The sequence below is a fragment of the Leptosomus discolor genome, chromosome 26 (genome assembly GCF_034619465.1).
Source record: "Leptosomus discolor isolate bLepDis1 chromosome 26, bLepDis1.hap2, whole genome shotgun sequence".
Lineage (NCBI taxonomy): Eukaryota > Metazoa > Chordata > Aves > Leptosomiformes > Leptosomidae > Leptosomus > Leptosomus discolor.
In genome coordinates, this window is record NC_141416.1 from 2956976 (window position 1) to 2974327 (window position 17352).

The window sequence follows — 17352 nt, forward strand, 5'->3', positions numbered from 1 at the left end:
TAGAACGAGAAGTTGTGGGGTTAGTAAAACCACATTTGAGAGAAAAAACAGTGCCGAGGTACAGGAGATGCTTAAAGTAAAAACAAATTAAGAGTTTGTGGAAACGGGATCCTCAAGTGTTTTTTTTTTCAGAACTACTGTATATTCCTTTCCTTTGCTGAAAGTCCAAACATGGAAGCCGGGGTCACCATGAGCTCAACGTGACTGCAGACACAGGCTGACGGCAGGAACACTCAATAAAACATCAACAGCAGGTGTAGAATGAAGTCAGCATGACTGACTCTCCATTTTTGAGTTATCCTGGAAAAAGGTATCCTGGGAAACACAGGCCGACAGGCTTCCCTAGTTTCTCCTTACAGTACTTCCCCCCTTGTAGAAGGGACTAGCCCTGTCAGAATAGTATTTTTTTTTTTAAATTGACAAATTCACTGCAGAAATAAGGATTTTAAAAATAATGGAGCCCTTTCAAGGGGGAATACTGAATCTTTAGCTTCTGCAAATGTAAAAACAATGCGTATTTGCAAAGTTCATCCTGTAATATACATGCATTATTGCTAGAGGGAAAAAAGATGAATGAAATCTCTTCTGCAGCTTTTATGGTGCCATCCAAAATGGCATCTGTTGTTTAGCTCGCTGTTGTGAGGAAGGGTACTGGTATCCCAAACTCCATCCCTGTGAAAAAGTACTTGCGTTTTTATGGCCACCGTGTTCCTCCTCTTCATCTGATGAATCTCCAGCATATGCCACTAATCCAAATCCCTTTTCGGCAGTTTTCATCTTCTTAGCTTGATGATCTAGAAGGGGAAAACAAAACAATCCCCCCAGCCCCCAAGAAGGAAAAATAAAAATAAAAAGAGATAAAATGCCCCAAAACGAGTTAATAAAAAAAGGCGTTAATTGTCAATTGTTAGTTGGACACCATTTTGAGGTCACAAGGCCAATGGTCATCCAAGGTCGAAGGCCACACGAAACAGCACCAGCAACAGCACATGTGATCCATCAGAACCATGTAAGAGAACAGAGAAAGAAGAAAGAAACACACAAAAAAGGTAAAGTTAGCAAATGGGTCTAAGTGACAGTCATTTCACCGTTAAAGAGATAAATACGTAAAGAAAAGTAGAAATTTTGTTCAAAAGAGAGCTAACAGAAGAGCAACCTCTGGGAGCAATACTGCAGAAAAACTACGGTTAATCAGGCTAACGTGAGGTACCTGCAGACCTGAAAGGCACTGAACTACCAGGAGAGCGAAACGACTCCATGTTGTACCAAGGCGCAAACCCCTGACGTACGACAGCCCTGCGACAGGAGGGAATCTGACAGCACGGCTGCGGTCTGCAGACATCTGTCTGTACCCAGCCCCCTGCACCAGAACTCCCACCGACACTCCTCAGTGCCCCTGAGCCACTGACGTCTGCCTCACAGAACCGGCCCCTGAGATCCGCGCCTCAGCTGACCGATGGGTCCAAAAGACCCGTCTTTACTCCTTCACTTACTCGCACTCTCCTCAGTCACACAGATCTTTATGAAAGTTTTAAGAGCAGCACCGTGTGTGTATAGTCCCAGCGAACCTGAGTGATTTTAGAGCAGTGCAGCACGACCTGCTTTTCACTTAAACAATGCGGTATAAAGACCAGCCAAAAAAAAAGTAAATCACCTATTTAAACAAATGTTAGGACCAGCACAAACTCATTTGGGAAAGGAAACCTGACTTACAAGCGTATTTTATTCGTGACACTCACCATGGTTGCCTGGCAAAGACCCCGCACCATTTCTTTCTTCAGATTCCGATTTCATCCCAGTGACAGGAAAAGCTGGCGGAGGCATCAACTGCCTATTTAAACCAACGCAAGCCCTTATTGTTTGTTCTTTACAAGCAGCAAAGAATCAGAGGTAACAGCAAACAAATCCTTAAGTCAGGCCTTGACCTGAGGAGTTTAACTTTCAATTGCCTGACTGGTCTAGTGGCCTTTGACGATGGAGCAACTGCAGCAGTGGACAAGGGAACAGCAACCGATGTCCCTCTGGGGAGCTCTGCAAGGCCTTCAGCACAGTGTCCCCCCCCCCAACGTTCTCACCTCTAAATTGGAGGGAGATGGATTTGATGGACGGACTATTAGACAGGTAAGGAATTGGATGGATGGCTGCATTCAAGGAATTAGAGTCAACAGCTCAATGTCCAAGTGGAAACCAGTAACAAATGGTGTTCCTCGAGGGTCCCTACTGGGCCCAATGCTATTGAATGTCTTCATCAATGACACAGCAGGATCAAGTGCACCCTCGGCAAGGATGACACCGAGCTGGGTGGTCCACTCTACCCGCAAGAGGGAAGGGAGGCCACCCAGAGGGGCCCTGACAGGCTTGAGGAGTGGGCCCGTGCGAACCCCACGAGGTTCGAGGCCAAGTGTGAGGTCCTGCACCTGGGTGAGAGCAACCCCCGGGATCACCACAGGCTGGGGGGTGACGGGACGGAGAGCAGCCCTGCCGAGGAGGACTTAGGGGTTCTGGCGGATGAAAAGCTGGACACGAGCTGGCAATGTGGGCTTGCAGCCCAGAAAACAAACCACGTCCTGGGCTGCATGAAAAGCAGCGTGGCCAGCAGGCCGAGGGAGGTGATTGTCCCCCTCCGCTCTGCTCTCGGGACCCCACCTGCAGTACTCCCTCCAGCTCCGGGGCCCCCAGCACAAGACACGGGCCTGTTAGAGCAGATCCAGCGGAGGGCCACAAAAATGATCCAAGGGCTGGAGCACCTCTGCTCTGAAGAAAGGCTGAGAGTTGGGGTTGCTCAGCCTGGAGAAGGCTCTGGGGAGACCTTATGGCAGCCTTTCAACACCCACAGTGGGCTTGTAAGGAAGACGGAGACAGACTTTTTACCGAGACCTGTAGTGACAGGGCAAGGGGTAATGGTTTTAAACTAAAAAAGGGCAGATTTAGATTAAATATAAGGAAGAAATTTTCTGAATGCTGATGAGACACCGGGTTTCCAGAGAAGCTGTGGATGCCCCATCCCTGGAAGTGTTCGAGGTCAGGCTGGACAGGGCTTGGAGCAATCTGACCTAGCAGAAAACATCCCTCCCCACAGCAGAGGGGGCAGACTAGATGAACTTTAAAGGTCCCTTCCAACCCAAACCATGCTATGAAATAAAGTAGAAACCTGACAGTTTTGTGGCTCAACGCACTGCTGTGCATAAGGAAGAGCAGCGATGCCTGATGACTTCAGCTATGCTGAATTTAGGAGCACATACAGGATGGAGAACATAGAAAACTTTACCAATATCCTCGAAGTATTTCATAATGACCAGAAAATAAAGGGACTATCAAGTAAATCCTTCCCTGAAACTTTAGGCTGCAAAATTTCAAGTTTACAACTTTTTCAGGTTTGTTTTAAAAATGGAATAATTTAAAGTGGAAGCTGGCTGAAAGATAGAGCTCAGAGGGTTGTGGTAAGTGGCACAGGGTCTAGTTGGAGGTCTGTAAGAAGTGGTGTGCCCCAGGGGTCGGTACTAGGTCCGGTCCTGCTCAATATATTCATCAACGACCTGGACGAAGGGACAGAGTGCACCCTCGGCCAGTTTGCTGGTGACGCAAAACTGGGAGGAGCGGCTGACACGCCAGAGGGCTGGGCTGCTGTTGAGCGAGGCCTGGACAGGCTGGAGAGCTGGGCAGAGAGTAAGTGTAGGGTCCTGTACCTAGTGAGGAATAACCCCACGCACCAGTACAGGCTGGGGGCTGACCTGCTGGAGAGCAGCTCTGTGGAAAATGACCTGGGGGTTGGGGTGGACAACAGGTTACCCAGGAACCAGCCACGGGCCCTTGTGGCCAAGGCGGCCAACGGCATCCTGGGGGGCATGAAGAAGAGTGTGGCCAGCAGGTGGAGGGAGGTTCTCCTCCCGCTCTGCTCTGCCCTGGTGAGGCCACCCCTGGAGTGCTGTGTCCAGTTCTGGGCCCCCCAGTTCAAGGACAGGGAGCTACTGGAGAGAGTCCAGTGGAAGGCTACGAAGAGGATGAGGGGGCTGGAGCATCTCTCTTGCTAAGAGAGGCTGAGGGACTGAGGGCTTTTTAGCCTGGAGAAGACAGAGGGGGGATCTTATCAATGCTTATAAATACTTAAAGGGTGGGTGTCAGGAGGATGGGGCCAGTCTTTTTTCAGTGGTGCCCAGTGACAGGACAAGAGGTAACGGGCACGAACTTGAACACAGGAGGTTCCATCTAAACATGAGGAGGAACTTCTTTAGTGAGGGTGACAGAGCACTGAACGGACTGCCCAGAGAGGTTGTGGAGTCTCCAACCCTGGAGACATTCAAAACCCACCTGGACGCGTTCCTGTGTGACCTGCTGTAGGTGGTCCTGCCCTGGCAGGGGGGTTGGACTAGGTGATCTTTTGAGGTCTCTTCCAACCCCTGACATTCTGTGATTCTGCTACCCTATTTCACAAGAATATCCTGTTATCTCAAAAAGCTGGCAAAACACCAGACCCAGACAAAATAAGAGCATACAGACTTAGGGAGGACTGGAGATCGAACTATTCCCATTATGTAGCACAAAAAGGTAACCCTTGTATCCCTTCTCCTTAAAAGAAAAAACAAACCCACAAAAAAACCACCCATAACAAAACAAACAACCCCCAAACCCCAAAGTCACAGAAGACAACAGGAAACACAGATCATCTCTGAAATAAGCTTTCCGTCAGAATCAGAAGAGATCTGAAGACAATTCTTTCATCACTCACCTGTCCCTCTCTCTCTCCTTTCCTGAGGAACTTGCTGGCTTCGATCCGGCTCCATCGATTTCACTCTGACTGGAGAAGCCTGTACCTAAATTAGTCATATGAATGGGTCCATGCTATGAGCAGAAAAACACACGGCATTAGCAAATCTACAACTACAACATAAGCTATAGCTCCTTAATAATGATAGGAAACCCAACTTTTCAGAGCACACTGCCAACTAACAGAGGAAACCTCTAATCACCATTGTTAAACAAAATGCTTTCTCCTAACAATACTGAGGGTCATGTAGTAAGAAACACGCCTGAGCAGCAATATGGAAGACACCTCACCACCTACTCCGCCTTTTCAGTAGGTCAGGACAGTAAGGATAGCTGTTTAGTTCATGGATCAACTTACTACCTCCTCAGTCAGCTAATTCCAAATACTGTATAGACCTCGTGCCACAGTAAACTCTGCTTGAGATAGTCCTAATATTGGGTCTAACATATAGGCAGTTCCTTGTCATCTCTAGGCAAAGCTTTTATTAAGGGCTTCTGCCTGTGAGCAGGGGTGTATCACCACAGAAGCATTTGCAGAAACTCCCTTTTCTCACAAGTCTGAAGAACTCCAAATTATCTTAAAATCAACTGTTTAACATTTGCTATCTAAAAAAAATAAGATCAATCTCTTAAAACTAGGCTTCTTGAAATCCTCTCAAGTGCAACCTGCAAGAAAGGTAAATGGGAGAATCTGGAAGTTATTACCACATTTCCTTCCCACCCCTCAAAGAAGCCCATCCAAAAGAGCCACAAAAATCCCAAACAAACCCCCAAATAATCTCCCTTTAAACTAACCAGTAACACGCTATGGTCACCTCTTTGACCTGAACGCACCGCTATTCTTCACGAAAGATTGAGGGCATGGAAAGCAAGCGGCCAATGAATCAAGTAAGCCAGTTTAAGAACAGTGCATCCACTCAAAGAAACCAAAGCGTGGTCTCGCTGTTTTGTAACTGCTGCTGCCATCTGCCAAAGGTCTTGCATGGCTGTTGCCAAATCAACTGCGCTAGCAATCTCTCTCCAGCCAAGTTCCATTTGGGTCAATGATGTAAAATTGCCGATTTTATTCCACCTGATATCCCAGCAGTCCTGACTCTCTCTCATCTGGTAGCTCCTCAGTGAAGCGTCTCTTTTGACCTTGGGGATGGGCTTGGACTTGTGGCTGTGCACCAGTCGGCATGGTTGTTTTTACTGGGGCAGCAGGAAGAAAAGGACCACTCAGTGGACTCTGGCAGGCAGAAGTTGAAAAGAAAACACAAGAAAATTTGATAACATATTAATTCAATGTAGAGTTTCACACAGCAGGACAGAACACACAAGTAGTTTCTCTTTGCGGAACCGAAGAGAAGATAAAAGGAAACTCACAGCTTAAAGATAAACCAAGTATTTACAGAATGCTCCCACCTCAAACTGATCACTATCTGAAACTCGAACTCCTGGTACCTGTGATAACACTTTCCATAAATGAGCAACCGCCCCCCGCCAGTATCCTGTACGTTACAGGCGGCCGCGGCCCGAGAACCGCCGCGGCCCGAGAACCGCCGCGGCCCGAGAACCGCCGCGGCCCGAGAACCGCCGCGGCCCGAGAACCGCCGCGGCCCGAGAACCGCCGCGGCCCGAGAACCGCCGCGGCCCGACCAACAGTTTCGTTGCTTAGACAGAAGCATTGGCAAAGCAATAATTAAAAAAACCCACCCTAAAGAATTCTCCATCTGGAACTACTTTAAGTATTTTATTGTTAGCAAAGGAACAGCTTAGTAAGTCGACAACTATGGGGCAAATAATTAATCTGTGGCAGTACCTGGCCAGTGCTGGCTGGAGGCTGTACTTGAGATATCGGGTACTGTGTTGGCACAGGCGGAACTCCTGTGGGCAGTGTTGTTAAGACTCCAGGGGCCAACGGCACTGCAGGTGGTACTATGCCTGGTACACCGTACGGTGGCTGAACTGGTTGTTGGGGCGGGGGAACCACAGGATATCCAGACTGATACCCATTGGAGGGGTAATAGGATGGCTGGGAAGGTACGCTATTTATAGCAGCGGGCTGCGTGAAGCCTGGTGAGAGAAAGGGGGGGAAAAAAGGGTCATCTTCAATTCAGTTAGGGTCACAAAAGCATCAAATTTAATCACCAAAAGCAGCTGGACTCTTTTTCAATGGAAGGACTTAATTTAAAGCTTCCACAGGTAAATAAACTCCACAAAACTAACCGCAAGTACAACTCTGCAGAATGCAATGCCAAAGGCTTCACAGCGCTAACGTTTACCTGCCAAGGGTACCGCCGTGGTTATCTGGTTCACAAAGCGGGAGTATTCAGCATGAACCTAGAAAGAATTTTCAAAGATTAGACCATAAACATCTGTTTACTCTATTAACCTTTTGCAGGCAAAAGGCATCTTACCACGCATCCCTATAAACCTGCAAGGGGACTTTGAACATACTACGTACAACGACAGTGAAAACCCAACATAAAAACTGAAAACAAAACCCCACTGAACATCCCACTAATCCTGCTGGTCTCTTGTCCTGGTTTGGCTGGGATGGAATCCCAGCCCAGGCGCGCCAGGCAGGCCCTTAGCAGTTTGAGTCAGCCAGGGCAGCTGCCCTGAGTGAGCTGCAGGTGTAGCCCATCCCACAGTGTCGTGGCCATTATAAAGGGGGAAGGTTGGCTGAGGGAGGGGAGCTCCTGTGGGGTTCCTTCTGCCCCTCAGGACTGCTCTCCTGCCCCTTGTGACAGCTGGATATTCATCTGGCTGAGTGTAACTCTGTTGGTAGTGGTGTTGCTTCACTAAAATCTGTTCTCACTTCCACGTGGGGCTGCTCTCCTTTTCCCGATTCCCTTTCCTGACTGGTGAGGGGTCAGCAGGTGATAGAGCAACTGTTACAGTTTAGCCCCAGATACATCCTAAACACAGACACCTGACAGATTCAGGTAAAATACAGGATAATCTTTCACATGAAAAAGTGGCAAACTAATTACTTCACTAGAGACGAAGTGCTCCGAGTCAAAGAACCCAAAAGCTTCCATTATTTTTCAAAAGAGACTTTGTAGCCCACACTCAACTCTCAATACCAACAGAAAGACTCTCACAGGATTTTACTCTATTTACTCATACAAGAAAAGCTGAGAAATTAATTTTCCATGTGTACATGTGAGATCTTTTCCAAATTTTCTTGGGTACAACCATCACTTTAGGAACACTAAAGCAGACAGTGTAGCTCTGGCCAACATCTAAAGCTAAAGCAAGGGAAGCTACAGCAATCAGAAAAAAGCAGGATTCCTTCAGGTTAGCACAGTCAGACAGTTCCCTGCTTCCTTCCCCCTCCACCCCTCCCAGTTCTGCTCAGGAAGCATTTGCACTTTTTCTCCTAAAGATTCCACTGCTACAGCTCTGAGAAATGTTTAGTCACTGTACAAATATTAAACAGCAGCGCTTCGAAGGAAAAACCTATTTGCAAGTCAGAACACAGGGACACTTTTGCCGAGAGGGTAAAAAAAAAATCTCTCATTAGCTGGGCACACGCTAAAGCTACGACAGGCTCTGAAATCCCGTACTTGTAAGAGCTACTCACGGTTTGCAATAGGTTCTCACACAGCTTTTTAGCAGCTGCCAAACCTTCTGGCTTTGGGTGACTGAAAACACACACAAAAAGATACCTCATAAGCACAAACGTTTCCACCAAATTTTGGAGCTGCTTCTTTCAGCAGCAGCCTGCTGTCAGATCTTATCCCTCTGATCCATCACCTCAAGAGGACTGTAGCAGCTCTGCAGCTATTTAGCACAGTTGTGAACAAAAGCCATGAGTATTTATTTTCTACATGAAAATTTAGGTTAGTCTCAATACCGCAAGAAACCAGCACAGGACACTGCCTTGACTGGTCAATGCACTTTGTGTTCTTCCTTTCAAGCTCAACATCACACCCCAAGCCCCAAAAGAAGGCAGCTTTACTGTGTTCCCAATAAAAGCAACACCTTATGGTTGAACATCACCTTGTACCATATCACCATATGGTCGATATTTTTATCACTTCAGAGATCTTTATTAAAGGAAAAGTTTGAAAGCTTTCATTTGCTTTAAGTCAGTCAGAATTAAGACTTCTCCACACTGATTAAACGTTAAGCTACATTCCCAAGTGGTCACTGGGATTTTTGCATTTTTTCTTAAAACCCCCCATACCTGATGTAGATGTACATGGGCTCAAAAGCTTCTCTGCCCGATGCCGGTTCTATGCAACCTGAGCCTTTCCCACGAAGAAAGACTTTGGCGCCTGTTTCAATTTGAATGTGCTGCAAGTAGGAGCAACCCGGCCCTTCCACCTTCTCCTTCACATTAAAGGTAGGTACAGCGTGTTCCAGGCCAACAAACAACTTGTCCTGAACATAATGCATCTGCAAATGTAACGGTAAAACTCATTATTTCCCTCCAAGAAGGAGGATGTTCATTTCACTGGAGTCCAGAAATCATATTTCTACGACAGTCAGAACAGCCAGGTGTCGGATGGCACAGTCAGCCCTTTGCTTTTCTGTAGGTAGGACTGCTCTCTCCATCTCTTTCCTTTTAGGAGGCTACCATCATCCGAGTCTCACTCTTCAGACTCAGTCTGATTAGTCCTCCAGTTTTTGCAACACACACGGTGGGCTTTTATTTTATTTTGGCTTTTTTTTTTTGGTGTGGCTGGGTTGGTTGGCTTTTTTTAATAAATAGCACACTACATGTCTACTTTGTAATAGGTAAATCTTGTAATCAGTGATATTCAATAAAATCTACATAAAGGAGTTACTCACCCCTGACTGGAATGGAGGTTTTTGGCCAACTGCTGGAGACAACTGAGTAATAGGGGCTGGCTGGTGATAGACTGTAACTGTGGCTCCGTTGAAGGTGGGACTCGAACCTGTGGCCGCTTTCACTACTCCGTTAGTAATGATCTCCTTAATTCGGTTAACGGCTCCTGGTTGACAGAATGTGAAATTCATTTCTACTTCGGCCTGGTCAACTGCCCAGATGAACCAGACGATGACACGACTAGGTGACCTTCCCGTTCTCTGTGACAATGGATCTACAGGCACAAAGCTTGGCTCTGACAGCAGGGCCCAGCATCAGCATTCTGGGATCGGATCACAAAGGATGGCAACAAGCAGCAGGGTGCTTTCTCCGCTCCCAGCCTGATAAAGCTCAGGCTAATACATGCCTCATTTTGGCATTCACTAGAATTTCAGCAAATGCTAGAAACATTTACATTAACCCTGTACAGAATTCACATCTGCATGAATGAGCAAACTAACACATGAAAAATTGTTCCCTGGCTGTGGAAAGGAAGGTAGATACAAGTGGGCAGCTGCAAGTGTCAGGAGGCAACTGAGGGCAAGCCCACGAACTGATGCACAGAGCAAGCAAGCATCTGAACAGTCTGTAGTTTTCCTTTTTGCCCAGCAGGCACAGGCAAGACAGGATTCCTCGTGCTTTGAATGGAAATTTAGATGTTTCACAAAGAATGTTCATATGTGCTCGTTACAGAGAAGCTCTGCCCATCACCCACCTCTGGTAGTGGGATCTCAGCACGTCACCGCTAAGAGCTGTGCCTGCCTAGGAACCCTACTCACTCCCCGCACCTTCCTTGTAGTCTATCAATAAAATTTTAGTCTCCTGACGAATGCAGTGCACAGCACCTTAGGTAGTTCTGAGCAGAGATCTTAAAATCAACGTTTAAACGGGGTCTGCTGTCAACGCACAGACAGACAGAGTACAAATCTATACCGGTCATACAAAGCCCTGTAGCAAAACCCCTTTATCACAAACAATAAGAGAAAAACCAGAATGCTCTGTACACTTACTGTCAACCAGTTCCCGTGTCTGACCCTGGACATGAAGATACAAAGGACGATCTCTGGAAAGGAAACGTCAAATATTCCATTAAACCCACAGAGAACATACATTAATGGATTCAATCTAATTATATTAGTCATTTAGACACATGAAGTCTCCCATAAAGATTTGAAATACTCTTCAAATAAGGAAGTAAATATTTATTCACTGAATATCACAGTGCTCAGTAAGCAAAGCTTTGCACTGAAAACTAAAAAGAGTCACAAGTTATTTACAGGACGACTTACTAAAGTCCTACCACTGAAAGCGTTAATTTGCTTGTCCACATGAAAGGTTAACTAACTAAAAAGCACCAAGTCTATGAAATATCAGCTCTCCATAACTGGAAAGTTGCCCATTCTCGGCAAAATGCACAAGAGATCCAGTATAGTTCAGTCAAAGTTCAGCACAGTCTGATCTGTCACATTTGGGCTCTGTTGGGGTTTTTTTATTTCACCCTATCAACACTGAGCAGGGAGGGAAGCAGCTATGCAGTCAGTACTATCATAGTCAATTTGCTCTGGTGCCCAAAGGTGACACTGCTCCTGAAAACCAAACCAACCCCACCCACCACTTCACCACTCAATGAGGAATAAAAGCAGAAACACCCAAAAAAGAAATACAAACCCAGGTCCCACTTTTGCTTTCTCTTCTGCAGTCATGAACCTCCCTCGCGTAGAGACAGCTGCTCCACTCAGTCGACTTATCTACAAAGAATTTAAAAAACCCAGGGACAAGTTTACCAACAATACCCAAGCACACACAGACACCCCAAAGTGGTTTCAGCCCTGCTGTTGTTGTACACGAAGACCAAAGGCATTAACAAGCGGCACGGGATGGCTGGTGCCCGCTCAAGGATACGAGCTCCACTACCTCACCTCCTCACAGGGCATTCCATCGAACAAACCACAAACTGCTAAAGGTCTCAGAAAACACGATGAGTGTTTTAACAAGAGGAAACAACCACTGAATAGTTGCGAGCTCTTTTAACCTTACAGACAGGTACCACCGCGCTGCCCAGCAGAACAAACCAGAGGAAGATCCTGGACATACCTCGTCCTGCGTCTGTCCTCTCGTCAGCAGGTTTCTGCACGTGAGGGGGACATCGTTGATTTCCACCTCTGCCACCACTAGGTCATCTTTGCTTTTACTTGTAGCTGGACCTTTTCCCAGAGCCTGCAGCTTCAAAGACAACCGTTGCAACAGACCAGTGGTTGGAAAGCAGAGATGAATGACGTAACAAAGTGACCCTAGTACTCTCGGGGTGAATATCCTTTTCACGCTCCCCTTTCAGCCGTGGAACCCAAAAGCTTTACAAATCCTAGCAGAAAGCACACGGTATCTACTACTCAATAATCTACCTCTTCCCAACCGTGAGCCCAAATAAAAGCACTAGTGTTACATTAAAATGGGATGAAGATAAAAATTACTGTTTCTGTTCTGTAAATGGAGAAACCGATGTAGAACCAAGCAGTAAAGTTGCTCAAATGGAAACCAAAGCATCTGCCACTTGAATTGGCACCTCTCGACACAAATCCGTGCGACTAATAAAACATGTAATTCACAGACAGAATTTAGAATTTCTGTTCAAGACCTGAACTCATCCACACTGTGACTACACTTCCCCCTGCCTCCTTTCTTTAAAACAAGGGCATAATACTTCGTGTCGGTATCCAAGTGCTGAGAAAGAAAAAGCCACGGAGTCACAAGCAGATTCAGAAGAGCTGGAGTTACAACCGAGACCTCCCACGTACAGAGTCAGACAGCACACCCCTCTGAAAATTCTGGAGTGCTTTTGGGGACATAAACGTGAAACAAGACTCTGTAAGAGGAGAACCATCCAGTAACATCCCAAGCGTATCTGTCCACGCTCGTAACTCCACATGAAGCACGGCACTTGCATGAGAGCCAGAAGGCAGCTACAGAAGGACATAAGTAACGCATCGTACCTGCATCTATTTCTCCAATCCTTCCACACTTCAAAAAAAAAAAGTACATTCATTAACCTGCAGGGTCCTTAACTTCCATTCACTCACAATGTGAAGTGCCCTCAGAGTTAATTACTCTGGAAATGTCATCGCTGAACATTCCCTAACAAAAGCAACGTGTGCAATAAAAAACTAATCCCATTTGCAAATTAATTAATTGGTTAAGTGGTTCTCACAAGATGCCAGAATGCCACTAGAGCTCACGGAAAAAGCACGGATGGAAGAACGAGACACCGCAGTATCTCCCAACGTTTAGGAGTCTCGAGCTGCCGGCCAGCAAACAGCCTTCACTCCCACCTGGTGCCTGAAGCCAAGCCACACGCTCTGCAACGCCGAAAGTTCCACATCCTCAGGGGGACGTTAAGCACTGTCAGGCAGACAGCACCGCGCAGCAAACCGTGCGTAAAACCACCTACGATGCCGACAGCAACGCCCAAAGAAACTCTCGCTACTACAGCGCACGTATCAAAAAAGCTGCAGCGATCATTTCCGATACAGACCCTACAGGGAACCAACGGCAGCGACGACGCGGCAGGGCACGTTTGCCGCTCTGTCTTATACTATCTGTGAAAAAATCCAATGACAAAACGAATACTCATTCTGATGCTGCCTCACCAGGCAAACCCTCAGAACACAACGGGCAGTCCCACCAATCCCACAGACGTGAAAAGGAAGAGACGACACGCCGTGACAACATACTCTTCTTGTTAACTTTGTATTTGACCAAGTTTGGAAGGAAACTTGAAACAGCCTTCTAAACTTGGCTCTAGCATAGGCTGATACCACGGAGAAAAGCAAGACTGTTCCTGTCCTTAAACAGGCTTTAAGTCACACTTGCTTTAGAACAGAAAAGTTCAGCTGGAAGGGACCTACAAGGACCATCTAGTCCGACTGCCTGACCGCTTCGGGGCTGACCAAGGCTCAGGTCAGGGCTGACCAGAAGCTGACCGAGCTGTTCACAACTTGGGCATACGGCTCCTACTGACGGCCTTCTTTAAACGTGACAACAACGTGGTCTCATATTTTAAACTCGCTGGTTTAGAGAGCGGCTCTTACATCAGCTGTACTACTTCGAAAACACTTCAGAAAAAAGTTTCTTATCTCCCTGCAGGTCGCCTCACAGCAGAGCAGCGGAACCGCCCTCCCAGCTCTGCCACTGCTTCCTGCTGTGCTGAGAAAAAAAATCAAAAAGGTTTCCCAGTTGTTTTTGGTTAGATCCTACCTTACAAAAGCAAACCTCCACCATTTCCCGTCTCATTAAGTTATTCCAACAAACAAAGGTCGCAGGTCTCCAGAAAACAGACGCGACACCCACCCTCGCCCACCACCTCCGGGCCGGGCGGTCCCACCGGCCCGGCGCGCCTCCTGCCCTCCCTGCGGGCACCCACCTTGTCCGCCGTGCTGGGCGCCGGCTTCAGCTTCCCTTTGGCCATTAACATCGCGTTGATTTTCGCGGCCACGGCCGCGGCCGCATCCAGCGCTCCCGAGGGAGCTGCGGAGCTCTCGGAGCCCGCCACAGCGGAGCCGCCATCGCCGCCGCCGGGAAAGGGGCGTCCGGGCAGCGGCGCCGTGCCGGGGAGAAGGAAGGCGGGGGCCGGGCCGGGCTGGTCCCACTTACTGCGGCGCCTGGAAAAGAGAGAGGCCTCAGTCCCGGCCGCCTCCGGGTCCGCTGCCCGCGGGAGCGCCGGGGCCTGCCGCGCCCCGGAACCGCCGCACCGAGGCCCCTCTCCAGGGGCGCCCGGGGACCCGCCGCAACCCGCGGCCCAGCCTCACCCGCCAGCGGCCCCAGCGTCGCGCTGCCCTCCGCCACCCGCTGACATGGCTCCGGCCCGGCTCCACCGCCTCCGCGCCAGCCGCAGCGTCATTTCCGGCCTCCAGGCCGCCTCGAAACGTCCCTTCCGGGCGTTGCCACGGAGACGGCGCAGCCCGCGGGCAGCGTCTCCGGGGGGGGGCGCGTGGACGGGAACGACACGGGACGAGCGAGGCGGCCCGGGACACGGCGCGGTGCCTCCCCTACTCTCCGAGCGGCCCGCCCGCTCTGCCGCTGACCGCCGGAAACCGCCCCCCGGCCGCGCAGCGCCGGGCGGGGCGGGACAGGCCGGAGAGGGCCCACACGGCGGGGCTGCCGCCGATGACGTCACCGAAGAGGACCGCGGCAGGGGACCACGCATGCGCACTGCGGTTCCTAACGAGCTTCCCACCGGTCCTGCAGCCGGGCGGCACATACCCCGCCCTCTGGCGCATGCGCGCTGCCCCCTGCCGTGCTGGCGCCTCTAAGCCGCGGCGCGCGGTGGCGGGAGTCCGCCATGTTGAGCGCAGCGGCCGCTGAGCGCCGCTCCGGGCCTGCCCCGGGGCAGGTGTCGGGGTGCTGTGGGGAAGGCGGGGTGCAGGGGGGCTGCGAGGGGTCCTGGTCTCTGCCTCTGCTCAGCTTCGCTCCCGAAGAAAGGGTCACCGCGAGCAGAGCAGAGTGGGCTGGGCCGGGCCGAGAGGAGTTTGGATGGAATTGGCGGCGCTTGGGGGGGTCTTTCTGATCTTTCTTTCTGAGTAAACCTACGATTTCTTGTTGTAAAGGACACTCTTTTTTTCCTCCTTCCAGTTCAGTACTAGAGTATTGTCACCATGACCGAGATGTCACACCATCTCCGTGCAATGTGGGTGGAGTGGCAGGTTTCTCTGAAGAATTAAAAGTCAGTTTTGGATCAGGCTGAACATCCTGTATGCGGTGTCTGTGTGATGCTCCGGTTTCCCCGCTTGCTGTCCCTGGCAGCTCTGCCATTGTTTGCTTGCCCTTGGCATGGTGAATCCTTCTTGTGCAAAAAGCAGAACAGAAACGCATTTCCTTGGGAAAGGGACGGTGTTTCAAGGGCTCCGCCAGGAGGGAAACCTCTCACAGACTTGTTTTCCCTCCAAATTACTATCCTATTCCTGAAGAAAACAGCAGTGAAGAAGTTGGTTGGGGACTTGCCGTGTCAAGGGTGGCAGCAGGAGCCAGCCCTGCCCCAGGACCAGGCTGATGACTGCTGGCCCAGGAACGACTCTTGAGGCTCACAAGGGAAGGGGACCAGGGTGGCACCAAGTGCTGTGACAGGCTCCTGCAGAGGGGTCCTGTCACTGTGTTAACGGATAAACGGCTGCTCAGATCTCGGAGCTGGGGTTCCTCCAAGGCTTTGGCCAGGACCCGCCTGATCTTCTCTCCTGGGGCTGAACTGGGGGCGCAGTTGTTGACGAAAGGTCACAATTGCGACAAACTTTTATCTACACAGTTGCAGATAAGCAGACACTTCTTTGTGGCAGCGCTGGGAAGCACAGGGGGTGGCTCCACCTGACGTGCTTCCAAGTTACATAAAAAAAAATCAGCATTTTATATCCTTTTTCTGCAAAGTCATGGTCTTTAACATATTTTAACATCAGCATGCATGTTATGCCCGCTATTAATTTTGACATTTACAATGATTGGTCCACCCTATTAACTAACTTCATTAGTATTCCTATACTAATATAGTCATGGGTTATCTTACTGATCAAGGTCTCTGATCTACAAATCAGGATGGGGAGGAGGTGAGGGTCTTCACCTTAACATTCCTTAGTTTCTCTGGTTTCATCCCATAAGATGACACGCCAAGAATGTGCACTTTCACCCCCTGTACCTGCCTCTCTGCCTCCCTGTTCTGTTCTGGACAATTTCACAATTAGCAGCAGCTTTATCTTTGACCTTCTTTGTAAGGCAGCAGCTGTTGTTTCTGAGCATAAGTGGGGTTTTGGGTATTTCTTACTATAATGTAAACTAATATCATCAATACATAGCGTTATTCCTTAAAGCAATTAAGTCATTCATTAAAAGCAATTAGTTATCAATGAAAAGTAATTATCCAAAATCCAAACTTAATTATAACACGGTGAGTTGGCGACCATCTGAGCCCTGCCAAAACACGCGTTTTGGAGCCCCCAGCGTCCCCCTGCCACCAGACAGCGTTAGACCTCGAGCACGGGCAGTGCCAGGTGCCAGCCGGGGAAAGGACGGATCCTGGCGGCTGGATGCCGAGCAGGGTGTCCCTCCACCACCCGCTGCCCCCCCCCCACGCTTCAGCTGCAGCTCTTGGGCTCGGGAGGGGGGTGTTCGGCACCCGTAACAAAACGCTGAGGCCTTCTGCTACCAGGCGAGCAGAACGGCTCCCAGTTGGGAAGGGTATTTAGTGGTCAGTCCAGCCCCCACACCTTCAGCTCGGGCAGACGCTCTTTATTTAATGGTTTATTTTATCCAGAAGCGGGGCCCAGACGCTCTGAGCTGCCTGAGGGATCAGAGAGCTGTGCACACACCTCCCGCTGCCTGGAGAAGAGCCTCAGGTGGCAGGGGTCGTCTCAAAGGCAGTGTCTCCGGAGGCCAAGTGCCTTGGCCTCTCATCATCCCACTGAGGTCCCCACCCTGGCTGTCTGCTCTTTTTTTGTTTTGTTTTGTTTGTGATTTGGGAATAGAGGATACGGACCATCCCTCTGCTGCCAAAAGTGTGGGGAAGGAAAGGAGCTGCTGTCAGTGCCCTCACGTTGATTCAAGTTTTGGTGATGCTGATAGCATTATGAGAGTGTCTTTACAAAAATATACTGGTATATTTAAGCTGGTACAAGATACCACAGGCCTAAACAGTGATAGATAAGGAGGAGAATGTTTTTGCAAGTACATGGCACTGTTTATCCAGAGGAGCCATGTGCTTAGTACCAAGCCTAAGACAAGGAGGTCTT

General features: G+C 49.2%; 1 protein-coding gene and 1 non-coding gene across 2 annotated transcripts; both read right to left on the minus strand.

Moving 5' to 3' along the window:
• Positions 1-94: 94 nt before the first annotated feature.
• On the minus strand, positions 95-14480 carry KHDC4 (KH domain containing 4, pre-mRNA splicing factor). The gene is made up of 14 exons (XM_086478317.1): positions 14389-14480; positions 14004-14241; positions 11681-11809; positions 11255-11334; positions 10597-10649; positions 9550-9713; positions 8942-9153; positions 8336-8396; positions 7029-7086; positions 6566-6819; positions 5837-5992; positions 4727-4839; positions 1740-1831; positions 95-794 (listed from the first exon to the last, which is right to left on the minus strand). The coding sequence occupies exons 1-14, from the start codon at positions 14478-14480 to the stop codon at positions 595-597; spliced, it is 1902 nt and encodes a 633-aa protein (XP_086334443.1). The 3' UTR covers positions 95-594.
• LOC147413641 (small Cajal body-specific RNA 4) lies at positions 9254-9382 on the minus strand. Its single transcript, XR_015184034.1, has one exon.
• Positions 14481-17352: the final 2872 nt, after the last annotated feature.